At 41.2% G+C, this 20058-nt stretch overlaps 1 protein-coding gene across 1 annotated transcript; it reads right to left on the bottom strand.

The window, feature by feature from the left end:
- Positions 1 to 298: 298 nt before the first annotated feature.
- LOC139265429 (extracellular calcium-sensing receptor-like) lies at positions 299 to 6425 on the bottom strand. Its single transcript, XM_070882431.1, has 5 exons — positions 6147 to 6425; positions 4486 to 5322; positions 4085 to 4312; positions 1304 to 1427; positions 299 to 1212 (listed from the first exon to the last, which is right to left on the bottom strand). The coding sequence occupies exons 1-5, from the start codon at positions 6402 to 6404 to the stop codon at positions 299 to 301; spliced, it is 2361 nt and encodes a 786-aa protein (XP_070738532.1). The 5' UTR covers positions 6405 to 6425.
- Between the last annotated feature and the right edge of the window lie 13633 nt (positions 6426 to 20058).

Here is a 20058-nt window from a genome sequence, read left to right as displayed (position 1 = left end):
GTGAAAAACAGTTGCCAAATTATTTTTGGTATTTTGATACATCATTTTACCAAAATGTTAATCAAATTCTTTGTCCTTCCTTAACAATTTCTTCATTAAATACGAAATGAAGCTTAAAAATATAATAACAACGTTTTTAAGTATTTGAACTTTTATCAGACCCTCTTGCACACTTGCTCTATGACAAGAATACCATAACACAGTTAGAGATATCACGAATGGTCTTTATTAATTGAAAGTGTTATTTCTGTAATAAAGGAATAGTTATTAACACTTCATTTTAAAATTAGAAGAACGTTCAGAGTTGCTTTCGAACAACTTTTCCCATGATATGTTTCTTCGTATTTTGTTCTTTTTTCAGCAAGATAATGTAACATTTGGGAGCAAAAATACAGATAAGTAGAGCAAAACTGGAGGCCAAAATTGCGAATATTTCTACAGCCACTGTATATTTTCCAGGAGAGCTTATATAAGCTGGAATGAAAGTGATCCAAACGGCACAAAAGATAAGCATACTAAAAGTTATATATTTGGCTTCATTAAAATTATCTGGAAGGTGTCGAGCTAGAAACGCAAACGCAAAGCACACACAAGATAGCAATCCAATGTAACCAAGTACACAGTAAAAGGCTATTGCTGACCCTACGTGGCATTCAAAAATTATGATATCCTTAAAATAATCACTGTTTTTCAGAGGATAAGGTGGCGATGTAATTAGCCATATAATACACGTTAAACATTGTACAAGTGTAAGAAGAAAAACAGTAAGGCGTTGTTGTGTCGGTCCAAACCACTTCATCATGTTAGTATTGGGAAGGGTGGCATTAAATGCCATCACCACAACAAATGTTTTTCCCAAAACACAAGAAATACAAAGAACAAAAATAATACCAAACGATGTGTGACGTAACATGCAAGACCAGACTGAGGGTTCTCCGATGAATGTTATTGAGCACACAAAACACAGAATTAATGCAAAAAGAAGAAGGAAGCTTAATTCAGAATTATTAGCTTTAACAATGGGAGTATCTCTATACACGTAGAATAAAGCAAATACACTTATCGTTAAACAGGTTCCAACCAATGCCAATGTGAGTAGAATGATTCCCATAATTTCTCCAAAGGAAAGGAATTCAATTTCCTTTAGTATGCATCGGTCTTGTTTTTCGTTGGATCGAAATTCCTTGGGACATTTAATGCAATCTATTGAATCTAAAAAGTGGTAAGTTTAAATGATCAGAAAAATGTGAATCTTCAAATATTAAATGTGCTTGAAATATTTTATGCAATAGTTTACTCTTACCAATGGAGTTGCTAATTTCACCGTAAGGACATTGTATACAATCAAAACAACAAATAGGTTGTCCTTTCCTTGCAGCTTTTCGTGTTCCATGTGGACAGCTTTCGGAGCAGACTGCTTTTGGAACCTGGGTATAAAAACAATAACAAATACTTGCATTTATAAAGCACCTTTAACTGAGTACAACGTCGCCAGGAGCATCAAAGGTGTATTATCAAACAAGAATTAACACAGAGCCGCGTGAGATATATGGGTAGATGACCAGATGTTTGTTCGAAGAGCTAGATTTAATGGAGCGTCTTAATGCAGGAGAGAGGTAGCGAGGTGGAGAGGTTTAGACAGGGAATTCCGGAGTTCATGGCCTCAACAGTTGAAGGCACGGCCGCCAATTTTAGCTTCAATAAAATCGATGGTGCACAAGAAATTATAATTGGAGGAGTAAAGATATCTTGGAGGGTTGGTTTTACTCTTGGAGGAGGTTGCAAAGATTTGGAGGCCATAGAGGGATTTGGAAACAAGGATGAGAATTTTAAAATCAACGAATATAAACAAATGTTCGTCGGTATTCATAAATGTGCTATATTTAAGGTAGAATAATTTTTTGATGTTTTCCAACAAGATTTAGTAATTCAACCAGAAATTACTTGGGCTTCTGGTGGTGTCACACAAAAGCTGCTCTTTCTCCATACCGCTGAATTTTCCTCCTTTTCGAGTTTATATCCAAATGCTTTCTGATAATTACTCGTGAACCTGCTCCCACCACTCATTCGGGCAGTTCTTTTACCCAATGCTTAAAAAGATTCCTCCTGTGACTTAGCCAACTGAAATAATCATTCAGGTAATCCTTGCTAGGAATTCAATGACACTTACCAATGTTTCCGCTCAGAAAATTGTTATCGAAATAGAACTCAGGAGTACCAATAGCCAAACGTGGGTCTTACAGACCAACAAACAGCTTGTGTCTCTGGTTTAAATCAAGTTACATCGAGTCTATAGTGCAAGAATGCGGCAGTCTGCACAAATGGGCATCTGTTGGTGCTTAAGCTCCATACTTGTCTCGTCGTATATGTCTTCATCTCACCATATGAGCATACCCTTCTATTCCATTCACCCTGATGTGCGTATCTCGCCTCCTCTTACATGCATCGGTGCTATTTTCCTCAACTGCTCTTTCTGGTAGCGAGTTCCAGTCTCATCACTCTTTGGTGAAAGGATTTTCCGCTGAACTAACCTTTGGATTAATTACTGGAAATGTTATACTTATGGCCTCAGGTTTTGGAGTTCCCAAAAGCAGAAACATCTTCTCCATGTCTATCCTATAAAACATTTCCTAAAGGCTTCCAACAGATCCCTTCTCAGCCTTTTCTTTTCGAGATAAAAGAGCCCCAAACTATTCAGTCTTTGCTGGTAGTTATAGCCTTTTAATTCTAACATCATTCATGTCAATATTTTTGCACATTCTCCAATGCTTCTCTATCCTTTTTAAAACATGAAGACTAGAACTGTGTATTGTATATGCAAAGTTCCAAGTATGGTCTATGCAAGGTTCCATACAATTTTAACATGACTTTACTGTTTTCACTTCTATCCATTTATGAATAAACCCCCTGTGCTTGGTTTGTTTTTTTATGGCGGTAATAACCTGTGTTCATACTTTGAGTGATTTGTGTATCTGTGCCCCTTAAATCCCTTTGCTCGTCTACCCATGTTATATTGTTATCCAACAGTATGTGCCTCCTTATTCTTGCTCAAAACGCATCATCTCACTCTGATCTACATTGAAATAAATGTTCCTATTAAATGCCCATTCTCAAGTTTACCCATGTCTTCATGTATTTTGTCACGTTCTTCCTTCGTATTAACTATATCTTCAATTTGGTGTCTGACTCAAATTTAGAAATTGTACTTCCAATTCCTGTGTGCAAATCGTTTGTGTAACATGTGAATAATGGTCCCAGCACAGGTCCCTGTAGAACACAATTTCCCACCTTTTGCCAATTTGAGTTGTTGCCTTAACACCTACTCTGACTTTGTGGTCAGCTTGCTATCCATTCTGCTTCGTATCCCCTGACTCCAAATTATCTGTCCTTAGTCATGAAATTACACAAGAACATATGAACATAAGAAGAATATTGTTAACAATTATATAGAGGCATTGGAGAAGGTGTAAGAAGTCGTATAGCTAGAGATAAACTATTTACGCTGGTTGGGAGTCGAGGACTAGAGGGCATAGTTAGAGTCAAATGTTTCCGTAGTGAAATTAGGAAATATTTATAGACACAAACTATGGTAGAAGTTTGGAACACTTGTCCACAAATGGCAATTTATGATAGATCAATTGTTATATTTAAATCTAAAATTCAATGATTTTTGTTAACCAAAGGTCTTAATGGATATAGGCCAAAGGCGGCAATATGAGTTATTTTGCAAGATCAGCCATGATCGATTTAAATGGTGGAACAGGCTCCAGGGGCTAAATAACTTCCTCATCTTCCTATATCTCTATGTTCCTAGAGGCAGGAATAGGCTATTCGGCACTCACGGCTTGCTTCGTCACCCAGTAAGATGATAGCTGTCAGAAATGCCTTTGCCCCAAAACAACAACTGTGCATGACCGGATGTATTGCTTTTAAGTTTACTTAAATACCCTTATAGCAAGGTTCTTCTGAATCGTCAGCTATTTTGATAATGAAGCAAGTTTACGTAATATGAGAACCATTTACGATGCTCCGTGTTCAGAAGGAAGCAAAACTTGCTGAACTGTGTTACTCATAGAGACCTTACCGTAACTTCACCTCCACTCCAAATAATTCTCTCTTCGTTGATCACAAATTCTTTTCCTGGTTGACCAGCTCCATCATAATACCCAACATTGACAACATCGACATCACCTAAGGAGTTTGTTTGCCAGTTTACAATGTCATATGTTGCGACTGCGTCTCCATTTTTGTCAAAATATACATTTTCTCCAATCTTGGTAACGAAACTTACCAGTTTCATATAATGTAGCAGCTGCCAAAAAGAGAAAGGTTGAAATATTGAGCATAAAATATAGTTTTGTTAATTCAACATAATCCTTCACTCTGATAGAACCCCCCAAAATTAGCGAGATACCTGGCTAATAGTAATCTGAATAGTTATTATTCTTAATTTCTCAATAGTTATTAAATGGAATCTGCTTTTACCTGCCATGGTTGGAAATTTGAAATATTTGCACAGCTGTTGTTGATAAATGGTCCCTTTCCATTTTCACAGGAAATCATATTGTGAAGTGCATGGGCTATAGCATAAGTCGCTTTATATACATTATAAGCAACCCTGTACTGTGTAACATCAGTAAATTCATTGCGTACTGACTGCAGATTTTCTCTTCCTGTACACTCCTTAAACTGCGAGTACATGTTCACTTCATCTGTTTTGTTGTCCGTTTTTCTTAGGGAGCAACCAAAGGTTGTCTCCCAAAATTCTTCAATTAAAACGTTTCCCGGATATTGAGAGGGGTGGGTTTGCATTAAGAATTCTTTCAGCCCCGGTATAGCCACTTTACGAATTGCAATCCCAATTGTACCAACAAGGAATCGATGACTTTCTGCAGCCGTGAGCATTGACGTCGCGGCCCAGGCCTCGCTTCCTATCCATTGAATGTCAGTGACGTTCTGTCGAACGACTTCTTTCACTAAAATATCCATATCCGATTGTGCGAGAAAGGCCAGTATAACTTTAGTAGAAGATGCCTTAATACTCTCCAAAATTTGATGTGCCTTCTCCTCCGAGTATGATTTATGAAAAGATTCAGAGAATGCGATGCAAACACCCAGTTCTTCGACCGCTTCTGTGAAAGCTTGCATTCCAAAGAAGCCATAGTCATTGTCGCTTTTAATCGTACCAATCCACTTCCATCCAAAATGTTTCACAAGCTGGGCTAAAGCCCTCGCCTGAAAGTAGTCGCTCGGTATTGTTCTGAAAAATGACGGGTATTGAATTCTGTTACTCAAACACACACAGGTGGAAAAGTAGCTGACCTGTGAAAGAACAAAATTGAAAAGATGAGAGTCATGTTTCAATGTCAATTTCCAACTATAGAGAAACAATGAAAATTAAGTCGTGCTTTACCCAATTCCAACTTTGTTCAGCATTTATTTTAGTTTTTAATTGTTTCACTATTTGATATAGTTCTAACTTTAAAGAGCAAATTTTAGCTGACAACAGCAATGCTTCCACTCGTTGAACACTCCTGGTACAGAAGAGCTCCTGTCAAGCAAATTAACTCCAATAATCGGACACTGTGGGACTACATTTCTCAGCTCGATTTCCCCAGCAAATTTTGCCTCACACCGGGAACAGGACCACTGAATCACACTTAAAAGTGCCAACAATTCCGGCCATTGTAACACAGAAATGTATACCGAATATGATTTATACTATATCAAAACAACGGTTAATATTGTACAGCCATTAATTGAATTCAACATTAAAAGGAAAAAAATTATATTTTTCTCCACATCCATTGCATGGGCTTGAAACGCAAAGTTCGAGAGAATTTATGGTAAGCTAAAGAATAAAATACATTCCATTAGCTGTCAAATTGTGATATGTTCACTATTCAGAACTAAAGAGAATGGTAATGTTACAGATAAGAAATGCATTCGGTTTACAGGATATTATTAAAACTAGATTATTAAAACTAGGTTGAATTCAAATAAACTTGCATCAAATTGTTTAATGTAAAAACAATGGATAAATAATTCTTTTTGTAGATTACAATTATGTGGAACTAATTGTAAGTTGAAATTCCTTTAATTTTGTTTCACATTGATCTGGTGCTGACAGCCATTTATTAGCTCACCATGGGAATGCTGAAAGGACCGATCAAACTCGCTATCGCCATAGATCTTGAAGATCCAGAGTCACCAACAATTGCAGATACCGTGGTGGGTCTTTTGCAGTTTAAATCTGACGACGCTCCTTCCCGTCTGTTCATGAATTCGAGGGCTGCTTTGAGAGAATTCGATGACATGGTACACGTATCAAAAATCCGATAGCCCAGTCTAATGTTGGAAAGTAGCTTTGGGTCCTTGTTTATTTCATTGATAGCAAAAATCATCGCCAGTACCAAGCGAAAAGATCGGAACCAAAATCTGTGGAAGACACAATGCTAAGTTAGAAAACATGGATATCTTTGGAAATTAATTTGGCTTTCATAGATACGACTTTGAAATCCCTATATTCTGAATTAATGTTATAACTTCCTAGTTGAGTCGAGTGGGTGTTTCTGGATGAGATTCCATATCGGACACTGAATTGCATTATTAATAAATAATCTTGAATGTCATCTTGTAATTCATAATAATACATTGTAACTTCAATTTGGTATATCATATGTTCGTAAGGCTTAGAACGAAATGATTTATTTCTCCATTTCTCATTTGAATAAATGTTTTTTTTAACCGTTATTTTGGTGTTTGCTGTCCAAACTCGTCTTCAGATTTGTTAAATGAAAGATGTGGAAATTATTTTTGATGTTGCTAAAACAAATATAGAATTTGTTTCATGTTTTCTTCTTTTTAAAGTACACTATTGACCCTCCTTTCTTATATTAGTAAATTGATATTAGGTATTCGAATGTTCTGCATTCTTTATACCAAGTCAGGTCAGGTCGCCGTTAGATTAAACAATGAAAGGAATGTTAGGGATAGCAATAAATTCCCCCTTTGAAAACAATGCACGGAAGGATTTTCGCTGTCGCAAGAATAACTGATGTTCAAATATTGGATCCGGCCATTGGTCGTACATTTGGTCTAGAAATAACACACAGTCTCAGTATTTGACTATATCATCACAAATGAATGAAGTAGCAACAATGAGCTAATTATTGATGTTCAGTCCATCACTTACATTGTGCATTTGATGGCTGTTGGTTCGGTATTAAACGAAAGATCCCGATGTTCAACATTGGCATGAACACTGAATACTCCACCGAGTACGATTTCTCCATCCTTAGACAACCCGGCCAAATCATCCATCCCCCAGCGTGTGCAAGTTGAGCCATCCGTCAATCGCACAGGAACATATCCAGCTAATAATAAGCAACATAGAAATCCGTGATCCATTCTTAGAAACTAAAGTATCAGCAGTGAAACTAAATTACTGCAAATTCACTTTACATCCTGCAAGTGCCATTTATAACTGGTGTTCTTAACGTGAAATGGATGGAATTGTTTAGAGAGTTCAAACAAATTAGTGATGATCCTCAAAAGGAAACAAGTCCTGACTTGAGTCAGCCCTGGGCAAAAGGCAACATATTTTAATTACTCAGCCACCAGTGGATGCAATAATCGGTAAACATTCTTCATTATTTTAACTCAAATACCAGGCAATCGGTGTAAATGTCAGCTTAAAAAGCGTAAACCTAGCGGTACAGGATCGTTTTGCCCATTATGCACTCCGACCGACTAACATTTCCTTTGACTTCAATGGGAAGGAATAACGTTAATTTTATGTCCACCTATATCGAATCCTATGTCCAATTATTCCACTGGTATTCTAAATCGTCTGCATGGATGTGAAAGTTTCTAGTGGATGAGGTAATTTCTCAAGTTGTGAAGTGGCTTAAAACTGGCGTTGAAGTGCGCACTGATGGCCAGCTATTGTTGTCATGGAAGGTTTGGCAGCAATGCAGCTATTTTGGGGGAGAACTTCGGCATGTTAGCGCCTTCAGTTAGCACCTGGCTGGGGTGCCAACGGGGCACACAGGCTGTTAAGCTGTAGCGGGGCGAATCGAATACCGCACGGCAAATTGGCCAGCTGCATACCGCTGGTGATAAAGCTTAGCTCATCGGTACCTTTCACCATGCAAATCATGACATCAGCAAACATGGGTGCCCGATCTGCAAACTCCAGTAATGCCCAAACACCGCGTCGCATTGATGCCTCATCTGACAGTGCTAGGATGCAGAATCCTGAACCAGCTGGCTAGCGCTGGCATTACTTAAAGGGATGCGCTCCAGCTGTCAAGGAACTTCTATTCCAAAGGTCCGTTATGTATGGCGGAGATCACAGGATGTATAGTAATATAGAAACATAGAAAATAGGTGCAGGAGTAGGCCATTCGGCCCTTCGAGCCTGCTCCACCATTCAATGAGATCATGGCTGATCATTCCCTCAGTAGCCCTTTTCTGCTTTCTCTCCATACCCCTTGATCCCCTTAGCCATAAGGACCATATCTTACTCCTTCTTGAATATATCCAATCAACTGGCATCAATAAATCTCTGCGGCAGGGAATTCCACAGGTTAACAACTCTCTGAGTGAAGAAGCTTCTTCTCACCTCAGTCCTAAATGGCCTATCCCTTATCCTAAGACTGTGTCCCCTGGTTCTGGGCTTCCTCAACATTGGGAACAATATACCCGCTTCTAACCTGTCCCGTCCCATCAGAATCTTATATGTATCTATGAGATCCCCTCTCATTCTTCTAAACTCCAATGTATAAAGGCCCAGTTGATCCAGTTTCTCCTCATATGTCAGTCCAGCCATCCCGGGAATCAGGCTGGTGAGCCTTCGCCGCACTCCCTCAATAGCAAGAATGTCCTTCCTCAGATTAGGAGACCAAAACTGAACACAATATTCCAGGTGAGGCCTCACCAAGGCCCTGTAAAACTGCAGTAAGACCTCCCTGTTCCGATACTCAATTCCCCTAGCTATGAAGGCCAACATACCATTTGCCTTCTTCACTGCCTGCTGTACCTGTATGCCGACTTTCAATGATTCATGAACCATGACACCCAGGTCTCATTGCACCTCCCCTTTTCCTAATCTGCCGCCATTCAGATAATATTCTGTCTTTGCGTTTTTGCCCCAAACTGGATAACCTCACATTTATCCACATTATACTGCATCTGCCATGCATTTGCCCACTCACCTAACCTGTCCAAGTCACCCTGCCACCTCTTAGCATCCCCCTCACAGCTCACAACGCCACCCAGTTTAGAGTCATCTGCAAACTTGGAGATATTACACTCAAGTCTTTCATCCAAATCATTGATGTATATTGTAAAGAGTTGGGGTCCCAGCACTGAGTCCTGCGCCACTCCACTAGTCACTGCCTGCCATTTTGAAAAGGACCCATTTATCCAAACTCTCTGCTTCCTGTCTGCCAACTAGTTCTCTATCCACGTAAGTATATTACCCCCAATACCATGTGCTTTGATTTTGCACAACAATCTCTTGTGTGGGACCTTGTCAAAACCTTTTGAAAGTCCAAATTCACCACATCCACTGGTTCTCCCTTGTCCACTCTACTTGTTACATGCTCAAAAAATTGCAGAAGATTTGTCAAGCATGATTTTACCTTCATAAATCCATGCTGACTTGGACCGATCCTGTCACTGCTTTCCAAATGCGCTGCTATTTCATCCTTAATTATTGATTCCAACATTTTCCCCACCACTGATGTCAGGCTAACTCGTCTATAATTATCCGCTTTCTCTCTCCCTCGCTTTTTTAAGAAGTGGTGTTACATTAGCTGCCCTCCAGTCCACAGGAATTGATCCAGAGTCAATAAACTGTTGGAAAATGATCGCCAATGCATCCACTATTTCTAGGTCCACTTCCTTAAGTACTCTGGGATGCAGACTATCAGGCCCCAGGGATTTATTGGCCTTTAATACCATCATTTTCCCTAACACAATTTCCCACCTAATAAGAATATCCTTCAGTTTCACCTTCTCACTAGACCCTCGGTCCCCTAGTACTATCGGAAGGTTACTTGTGTCTTCCTTCGCGAAGAAAGAAGCAAAGTATTTGTTCAATTGGTCTGCCATTTCTTTGTTCCCCATTATAAATTCACCTGAATGCGACTGCAAGGGACCTACGTTTGTCTTCACTATTCTTTTTCTCTTCACATATCTATAGAAGCTTTTGCAGTCATTTTTATGTTCCTGGCAAGCTTCTTCTCATTCTCTATTTTTCCCCTCTTAATTAAACCCTTTGTCCTCCTCTGATGAATTCTAAATTTCTCCTAGTGCTCAGGTTTTCTGCTTTTTCAGTCCAATTTATATGCCTCCTCCTTGAATTTAACACTATCCTTAATTTCCCTTGTTAGCCACGGTTGAGCCAGCTTCCCCGTTTTATTTTTACCCCAGACAGGGTTGTACAATTGCTGAAGTTCATCCATGTGATCTTTAAATGTTTTCCATTGCCTATCCACCGTCAAACCTTTAAGTATCATTTGCCAGTCTATTCTAGCCAATTCACGCCTCAAACCATCGAAGTTACCTTTCCTTAAGTTCAAGACCCTAGTTTCTGAATTAACTGTGTCACTCTGCATCTTAATGAAGAATTCTACTATGTTATGGTCACTCTTCCTCAAGGGGTCTCGCACAACAACATTGCTAATTAGTCCTTTCTCATTACACATCACCCAGTCTAGGATGGCCAGCTCTCTAGTTGGTTCCTCGACATATTGGTCTAGAAAACCATCGCTAATTCACTCCAGGAAAGCCTCCTCCATCATATTGCTACCAGTTTGGTTAGCCCAATCAATGTGTAGATTAAAGTCACCCATGATAACTGCTGTACCTTTATTGCATACATCCCTAATTTCTTGTTTGATGCTGTCCCCAACCTTACCACTACTGTTTGGTGGTCTCTCAACAATTCACACTAGTGTTGTCTGCCCTTTCGTATTCCATAGCTCCACCCATACCGATTCCACATCATCCAAGCTAAGATCCTTTTTTATTATTGCATTAATTTCCTCTTTAACCAGGAATGCCACACCACTTCCTTTTCCTTTCTGTCCATCCTTGCTAAATGTTGAATACCCCTCGCTGTTGAGTTCCCAGCCTTGGTCAACCTTGAGCCATATCTCCGTGATGCCAATTATATCATACGCATTAACTGCTATCTTTGCAGGTAATTCACCCACCTTATTCCGAATACTTCTCGCATTGAGGCACAGAGCCTTCAGGCTTGTCTTTTTGAACACACTTTGCGCTTTTAGAATTTTGCTGTAATATGGCCCGTTTTGCTTTTTGCCTTGGGTTTCTGTGCCCTCCACTTTTACTTTTCTTCTTTCTATCTTTTGCTTCTGCCCCCATTTTTCTTCCCTCTGTCTCCCTGCATAGGTTCCCATCCCCCTGCAATATTAGTTTAACTCCTCTCAAACAGCATTAGCAAACACTCCCCCTAGGACATTGGTTCCGGTCCTGCCCAAGTGCAAACCGTCCGCTTTGTACTGGTCCCATCTCCCCCAGAACCGGTTCCAATGTCCCAGGAATATGAATCCCTCCCTTCTGCACCATTACTCAAGCCATGTATTCATCTGAGCTATCCTGCGATTTCTACTCTGTCTAGCAAGTGGCACTGGTAGCAATCCTGATATTACGACTTTGAGGTCCTACTTTTTAATTTAGCTCCTAGCTCCCTAAATTTGCCTTGTAGGACCTCATCTCATTTTTTTACCTATATCATTGTACATATATGCACCACGACAACTGGTTGTTCACCCTCCCTTTTCAGAATGCCCTCCATCCGCTACGAGTCAACCTTGACTCTTGCACCATGGAGGCAACATACCATCCTGGAGTCTCAGTTGCGGCAGCTGAAACTTCTATCTATTCCGCTTACAATTGAATCCCCTATCAGTATAGCTCTCCCAATCTTTTTCCTGCCTTCCTGTGCAGCAGAGCCACCCATGGTTCCATGAATTTGGCTGCTGCTGCCCTCCACTGGTGAGTCATCCCCCCCAACAGTACCCAAAGCGGTTTATCTGCTTTGCAGGAGGATGACCGCAGGGGATCCCTGCATTACCTTTCTTGCATTGTTCTTCCTGTTGGTCACCCATTCCTTATCTGGTGGTGTACCCTTTACCTGCAGTAAGACCAACTCACTAAACATGCTATTCACATCATTCTCAGCATCGTGCATGCTCCAGAATGAATCCACCAGCAGCTCCAGTGCTGCAATGTGGTCCGTCAGGAGCTGCAGCCGGATGCACTTCCTGTATACTTTGTCGCCAGGGACACAGGAAGCGTCCCTGACTTCTCACATAGTACAGGAGGAGCATAACACGTGTCCAAGCTCTGCTGCCATGACTTAACCCTAAACAAACTTAATTTGGCAACAACAATGCTAAAGGTTACTTACTGATAAAGAAAAACAAAAAGAAAAACTACTTACCAATCACCAGCCAATCACTTACCCGCTTGGCTCCAACGTCACCTTTCGATTTCTTTCTACTTCTTTTTTGCCTCCCTGCTACAGCTGCACCTGCCACTTGTAGGCCATTCCTCTCCAACGCTGCCTCTCCGCCTCCGGACCCACCATGCTGGCCACTTGTGGAACTCTTCCCTTCGATGCTGCCACTCCACCTCCTGCTGGGCCTCTCTGACTCACCACGCTGGCCTTTTTTAGGCCTCTTCTCTCCGACGCTGCCGCTTCACCTCCTGACTCCATGCTGGGCCTCTCTGACTCACCACATTGGCCTCCTGTAGGTCTCTCCTCTCCGACGCTCTGGCTCCGCCTCCCAACTCACTGCTGGGCCTCTCTGACTCACCACGCTGGCCTCTTGTAGGCCTCTCCTCTCCGACTCTGCCGCTCCACCTCCCAACTCCCTGCTGGGCCTCTGCGACTCACCACGCTCAAAGGTGGGGTTGGAACTCACGCGGGTATGAACCCATTCGATCTGAAGACCATCGTGGTAACCACTCGGCCATCCTGGTCTGCAGCCAAATAAAAGCTGAGGGTGGTGGGCCATCAAAGGAATTTGGATTTCATGCCATAGCATATTGCCGTTCTACACTCTCAGAATCATTGAGGGCTGGTCTGCAGACACCAGTGATGCTCCGCTTTAATGAATGAAAGACGCCTTGACCAATGCTCACTCCCGGTTGCACAACATCTCATATTCGTTATAGCTCGGAGCATAATGCCTCTCAGCTACATTATTAGCATCTGATTTAGAGCTCCCCTGCATTCTTTGAGCATTGAAACTGAATTTAGAGGGCAGTAAGATAGATTAGCACCTGGCACTAAACTTCAACTGCACAAAAGCTAACGCCCCAACCAGAGCGATACTGAATTTCTAGCCCTATGTTAATATTTATAAAACTTTAGTTACTGTCCAATAACTGAAAAGAATCAGGAAAACCATAGGGGTTAAAATTCCACACAGCATGGGTGCAAAATGGGAGGTAGCAGACCTCTGCTGGTTTTACGCACACCTTATTTTAATTCCCATTGAAGCCATCTCCTGATTGGAATGTCAATGTACATGGGGGCAGATTCCTTTTCTCAAACTCTGCTCAAATGCAACTTAAATTTGAATCTGGGCCCCAATACATGCCAAACCATAGTGGCAGCAGCAGCAGGCTTCAGTAGGAATGGGAACCAAGCACTGGCAGACCATTATTTACCAGCGATTTTCTTCCAGGTATGACAGCAGGCCGAATGTTGCTGTTTGTAACGATACTGACCACAATTTTAGGTACGTACCAAACTGTTAACATGTCTCTACTCTTTAATATTAACAGAGTAGCCCGCTCCATGATGTGTCAAGCAGCAGCATCAGCTTTAATGCTGGACTATTTCCCACTGACATTGAAGAGTTAGGCTTGCATTTTTGTTTTGCTTTCTTTGCATGGCACCTTTGTTCTCTCTGGGGTTAGTTGGTTTGTGTTATGTATGTATACTCTCTGTGTAGTCACTGTATAGTTGCAAAGATGGAGACTTGTTTAGCGGAGGTACCATCAACATGGTTCACACTATATACACTATAGTGGCACCTACAGAGGGTGCAACTGGTGGAGGCCCAAGTGTCACCTGTACACCACAGGTAAGCAGGTATAAAAGGGAGTCCACCATGTGGTATCCTCACACTGGAGTTATATTAAATGGACTAAGGTCACAACAGTTCAAATACAATACTTTGCCTTGTGGAGTCATTATCAGAGCATCTAAAGACATAACAGTTTGGATATTTCAATCGTCACCTGCTTTGGTTAAATTTCTGTTATTCTGCAATAGCATTAAATTTAGATTACCTGAGCTAAGCACAATGTTTCTCATAGGGAGGTTGAGGAGGACTGTTACAGCCAACTACAAAGGCATGGTATTCCAATGGGAACCAAAGACTGGTGGACCATTATTTACCAGCCATGTTGTACCAGGTCTGATATCATCTTGGTGCACCTCTCTAATTTCCAATGCCCAATTCTCTTAGCGTTTCATTCATTTGAAACAATGAAGCAACTTTTCATAAAGTACAGGTAGTTTCCATACGTTTTTAAATATAGTCAACTGACTATTGGGATTCATACAACAAGATTACAAGGGCATGTAGCGTACAATTAAATAATAAGAGTTTCTAATGGTACCCCACTTCCAAAAAATGTCCAATTGAGCATTACAGATTCAACGTAACTCTTTGTCTGTCAACCAACATCTCTCAAAGCTGTGTCATTTCCACTTATACCATAAGCTTAAAATAAGTTTCTTGTTCAGCATATGGTTTAATGAATTTCTGCACATTCAAGCCACACAACAGAGAAGTGAACATATCAAGCTGTGAGAAAAAAAAATTGCTGCACTGAGTGCACTACTTGAATGGAAAATTTTGAAGAATCAGATTTGATTTCATTTAAACATCTAACATTCTATGAGGGCTTGATATGCTGGATGCTGAGAGGCTGTTTGCCTTGGCTGGAGAATCTGGAACAGAGTGCTACAGCCTCAGGATATGGGGTTGGACTTTTAAGACTGGGATGAGGAGAAATTTCTTCATTCAGATGTTTGTGAATTTTGTGAATTCTCTACCTGAAAGGAATGTGGATATTCAGTCGTTGAATATATTCAAGACTGCGATCGATAGATTTTTGGGAACTAACGAACTCCGGGGTTATAGGGATAGGGCGGGAAAGTGCTGTTGATGTGGAATTTCAGCCTTAATATTGAAAGATGGAGAAGGCTCCAGGAACAGGCTCCTGCTACTATGTCTTATGCTCTTTTGTTCATATAATCCAAGCTGACACTTTAGTGCTGTACTGGTGGAGCACTGAATTCTTAAATGGTCGTAAAATGGTCTTTGTTAGTGCCCTGGCCAACATGTATTCTTGAATCAGAACTACTGAAAACAGTTTACTTGGTTATTTATCTCATTGTTGTTTGTTTGACCTCGCTGTGGCAAATTAGAATCATAGAATGGTTACAGCACAACAGGAGGCTATTCAGCCAATCAAGCCTTTGCTGACTCTCTGCAAGAGCACTTCGGCTAGTCTCAATCCACACTCCTTTGCCAGTGGCCCTGCAATGTTCTTCATTCAGGTACTTATCCAAATCCTTTTTGAAAGCCATGATTTGAGTCTCCCTCCACCATCCTTTCAGGTAGTGCATTCCCGATCAGAACCACTCGGCTGGCCTCTTGGGGTGTGCAATTCAAGGCAGTGGTGGCCAGGTAGGCCAAAAATGTATTCTGTTCGCAATCTGTTGGATTTGCGTTGTTTTGCAAGCCGTGATTGCTCTCAGAGTTCTTGGGACTGCTATGCACGGATCACAGGTGTCGTTTGCCAACATCCACAGCCTTAGCCTGCAATTAATGCAGCATTGGCCCTTCCCTTTAAGGGAGGGAAAGAGCCCGTAAAACCTGCAGCGCTGCATGGAACATTTTGCAGCACTCTGCCGATATTGCCCCCTCACTCCCCTTATCGCTCTCAGTAAAGATTTAGCACTCCACTTCCCTCTTGGAAAGCTGAAGCGGAAATTTCAATCTGAATCAATTGTGTAGCGCCCAAGGACACATTTGCTCTCCCTCACAATGTATCACTACAAATGGGACACTACGCAAATTATAGCCCTATGCCTCTATTTATAAAGCCCAGGATGCAGTATGCTTTTTTAACCGCTTTCTGAAACTGCACCTGCCACCTTCAGCGATGTGTGCACATATACCCCCAGGTCTCGCTGTTCATGCTCCCCATTTGGTTTGTACCCTTTAGTTTATATTGACTCTTCTCGTTCTTCCTGCCAAAATATATCACTTTGCACTTTTCTGTATAAATTTCATGTGCCACGTCCACCCATTTCACCAGCTCATCTACAGCACTATCCTTCTCACTTTTCACTCTGTTTCCAAGTTTTGTATCATCTGCACATTTTAATATTATGCCTGGTACAACCTACTCCAAGTCAGTAATATATATCAAGAAAAGCAGTGGTTCTTGTAACGACCCCAGATGAACACCACTGTATAACTACCTCCAACCTGAAAAACAACCGTTCACCACTACTCACTGTTTCATGTCACAAAGCCAATTTCGTATTCATGCTGCCACTGTCCATTTTATTTCGTGGGATTCAGCTTTGCTGGTAAGTCTATTATGCAGCACTTTATGAAACGCCTTTTGGAAGTCCATGTCCACCATGTCAAACCAATTGTCCTCATCAACTCGCTCTGTTACCTCATTAAAAAACTAGAACAATTTAGTTAACCACGATTTTCCTTTAACAAATCCGTACTGCCTTTCCGTAATTAATCCATATTTTATAAGTTATAGTTAATGTTGTTCCTGATTGTCATTTCGAAAGGCGTCCCCACAACCGAGGCTAAACTGACTTTCCTGTAGTTGCTGGGTTTAACCTTACACCCTTTATGGAACAAGGTTGTAACATTTGCGATTGGCTGTCATATTTCCTTACATTACAACACTGATATCATTTAGAAGTCTATCGTTTAGCTGTGATGCGCTTGGCAGTCTCCTGTGCTGTATAAATGTGAGATACTTTACATATTGCGTTCTGTAAATCTATAAGAATTGTCCTTAGACATTTCCTTGAGAACTCTCGGTTGACTACCTTTACTTCGGTGGAAGGTGAGTGGAAATTCACTAAACATGGTTTATTAGGAGTTTCTGCCAATCATCTGCCAACTTTGTGTTGGTTGATCGGAGCAAGCTCCAAGAAAATTCCTTGTGTACGGCTACTGCTTTCATAGAAATATAGAAACATAGAAAATAGGTGCAGGAATAGGCCATTCGTTCCTTCTAGCCTGCACAACCATTCAATGAGTTCTTGGCTGAACATGCAACTTCAGTACCCCATTCCTGCTTTCTCGCCATACCCCTTGATCCCCCTAGTAATAGAATGTTATCTACCCAGTCAGTCACTGCTTCGAAACCTTCATTAAATTTGTCAAACTTGTCCTCTATTATGAAATATGTTTTCGTTGTTCTTGGTTAATCCAGAATTATAAATACTGACTAATTTCATCACAAATTATGGATCTTATGGTGAGAAATGTAACTTTGTCCGGTGTGCAAAACGGGAGGAATTAGCGCGACCGCCCCTTATACTCCCTGAATGATCTATCTTTGCACTGAAGTTAGTGCTAAGGGAAATCGTTTAAATTGTATGGCAATTATTCAGTTGTTCCTCTCGCTTCTTCAGCAAGAGTGTTACATGCTTTCAATCCTAGCCCAGGGAAGAACTTGCATATTTAGGTCGGGTCAATATTGTTGCATGCAACAGATTAAGTTGTAGTCCACCAGGGCTCTTGAAAACCTTGAGATTTTCTACCGCGTTTTTTTTAGAATCATTCAATTTCTGCAATTATTTTCAACAGTTTTGTATATCCTCCTCTACTGCATTCTCACATCGACCATTATTTGTTCAAAAAATTGCAAAATATATATTTGCCATTCCTTCATCCCCACTATTATTGCAATCTATTTAAAATGTGATAAGCTTACAGGAGCAGCTTCCTGTCGCAGAAATGCCCATATTAACCATTGAAGCAAGAGCTGCTCTGCTAAAAAAAAGAGGAGGGAGCAAATTGATATTAATTTTGATAAAGTTATGCACCAATAGTTTAAACGGGGAAATATCCGATCTCCCACCGAATTGCGGAGAAGTAGTATGTTACAGTATTCACGGTTTGTGGTCAATTTTTACTTCTATCACCTAGCATTAACGGGGCGGTAATAGCTTGAATATAGGGTCAGTAGCCTTACTACATCAATAACAACAACATTTTGAAAAAGGCCTATAGCTGGGCGGTCCAGGCGCCTGACTGAAATAAGCGGTAGATCTATTTCCCATGAAAATCGGGGTCCTAATAATGTAATTTGGACCCCGATTCAAATTTTAAAGGACACACGGAGGGAACTTGGGACAGGAATGCTCCGCCCATGTTTAATGTACAGAAATATTTTTAAAAACATCTTTTGTACAGTCAAGGAGGAGGCGTGCTCCTCCAGGCTGCATAAAATTATGGTGGGCCGCTGCTGTCCCTGCCTCCACATGGCAAAAAACAATCAAAGAGCAAATTATTATTTAAATGGAGAAAGGTTGTAAAGTGCTGCAGTACAGCGGGACCTGGCGGTAATTGTGCACAAAACACAAAAGGTTAGCATGCAACTACAGAAAGTGATCAGGAAGCCCAATGGATTCTTGACCTTTATTGCAAAGCGGATGGAATATAAAAGCAAGGAAGTCTTGCTACATTTATACAAGACATTGGTGAGGCCACTCTTGGAATATTGCATTGAGTTTTAGTTTCCATATTAAAGAAAGGATATAGTTGCTTTGGAAGCAGTGCAGAGAAGGTTCATAGAAACATAGACATAGAAACATAGAAAATAGGTGCAGGAGTAGGCCATTCGGCCCTTCTAGCCTGCACCACCATTCAATGAGTTCATGGCTGAACATGCAATTTCAGTACCCCATTCCTGCTTTCTCGCCATACCCCTTGATCCCCCTAGTAGTAAGGACTTCATCTAACTCCTTTTTGAATATATTTAGTGAATTGGCCTCAACAACTTTCTGTGGTAGAGAGTTCCACAGGTTCACCACTCTCTGGGTGAAGAAGTTTCTCCTCATCTCGGTCCTAAATGGCTTACCCCTTATCCTTAGACTGTGTCCCCTGGTTCTGGACTTCCCCAACATTGGGAACATTCTTCCTGCATCGAACCTGTCTGAACCCATCAGAATTTTAAACGTTTCTATGAGGCCCCCTCTCATTCTTCTGAACTCCAGTGAATACAAGCCCAGTTGATCCAATCTTTCTTGATAGGTCAGTCCCGCCAACCCAATCAGTCTGGTGAACCTTCGCTGCACTCCCTCCATAGCAAGAATGTCCTTCCTCAAGTTAGGAGAGCAAAACTGTACACAATACTCCAGGTGTGGCCTCACCAAGGCCCTGTACAACAGTAGCAACACCTCCCTGCCCCTGTACTCAAATCCCCTCAGTATGAAGGCCAACATGCCATTTGCTTTCTTAACCACCTGCTGTACCTGCATGCCAACCTTCAATGACTGATGTACCATGACACCCAGGTCTCGTTGCACCTCCCCTTTTCCTAATCTGTCACCATTCAGATAATAGTCTGTCTCTCTGTTTTTACCACCAAAGTGGATAACCTCACATTTATCCACATTATACTTCATCTGCCATGCATTTGCCCACTCACCTAACTTATCCAAGTCACTCTGCAGCCTCATAGCATCCTCCTCGAGCTCACACTGCCACCCAACTTAGTGTCATCCGCAAATTTAGAGATACTACATTTAATCCCCTCGTCTAAATCATTAATGTTCAGTGTAAACAGCTGGGGCCCCAGCACAGAACCTTGCGGTACCCCACTAGTCATTGCCTGCCATTCTGAAAAGTACCCATTTACTCCTACTCTTTGCTTCCTGTCTGACATCCAGTTCTCAATCAATGTCAGCACAATATCCCCAATCCCATGTGCTTTAACTTTGCACTTTAA

Source organism: Pristiophorus japonicus, chromosome 6 (genome assembly GCF_044704955.1).
Source record: "Pristiophorus japonicus isolate sPriJap1 chromosome 6, sPriJap1.hap1, whole genome shotgun sequence".
NCBI lineage: Eukaryota > Metazoa > Chordata > Chondrichthyes > Pristiophoridae > Pristiophorus > Pristiophorus japonicus.
Note: the sequence above shows the minus strand (reverse complement) of the source record. Positions and strands in the feature narration are given on the sequence as shown.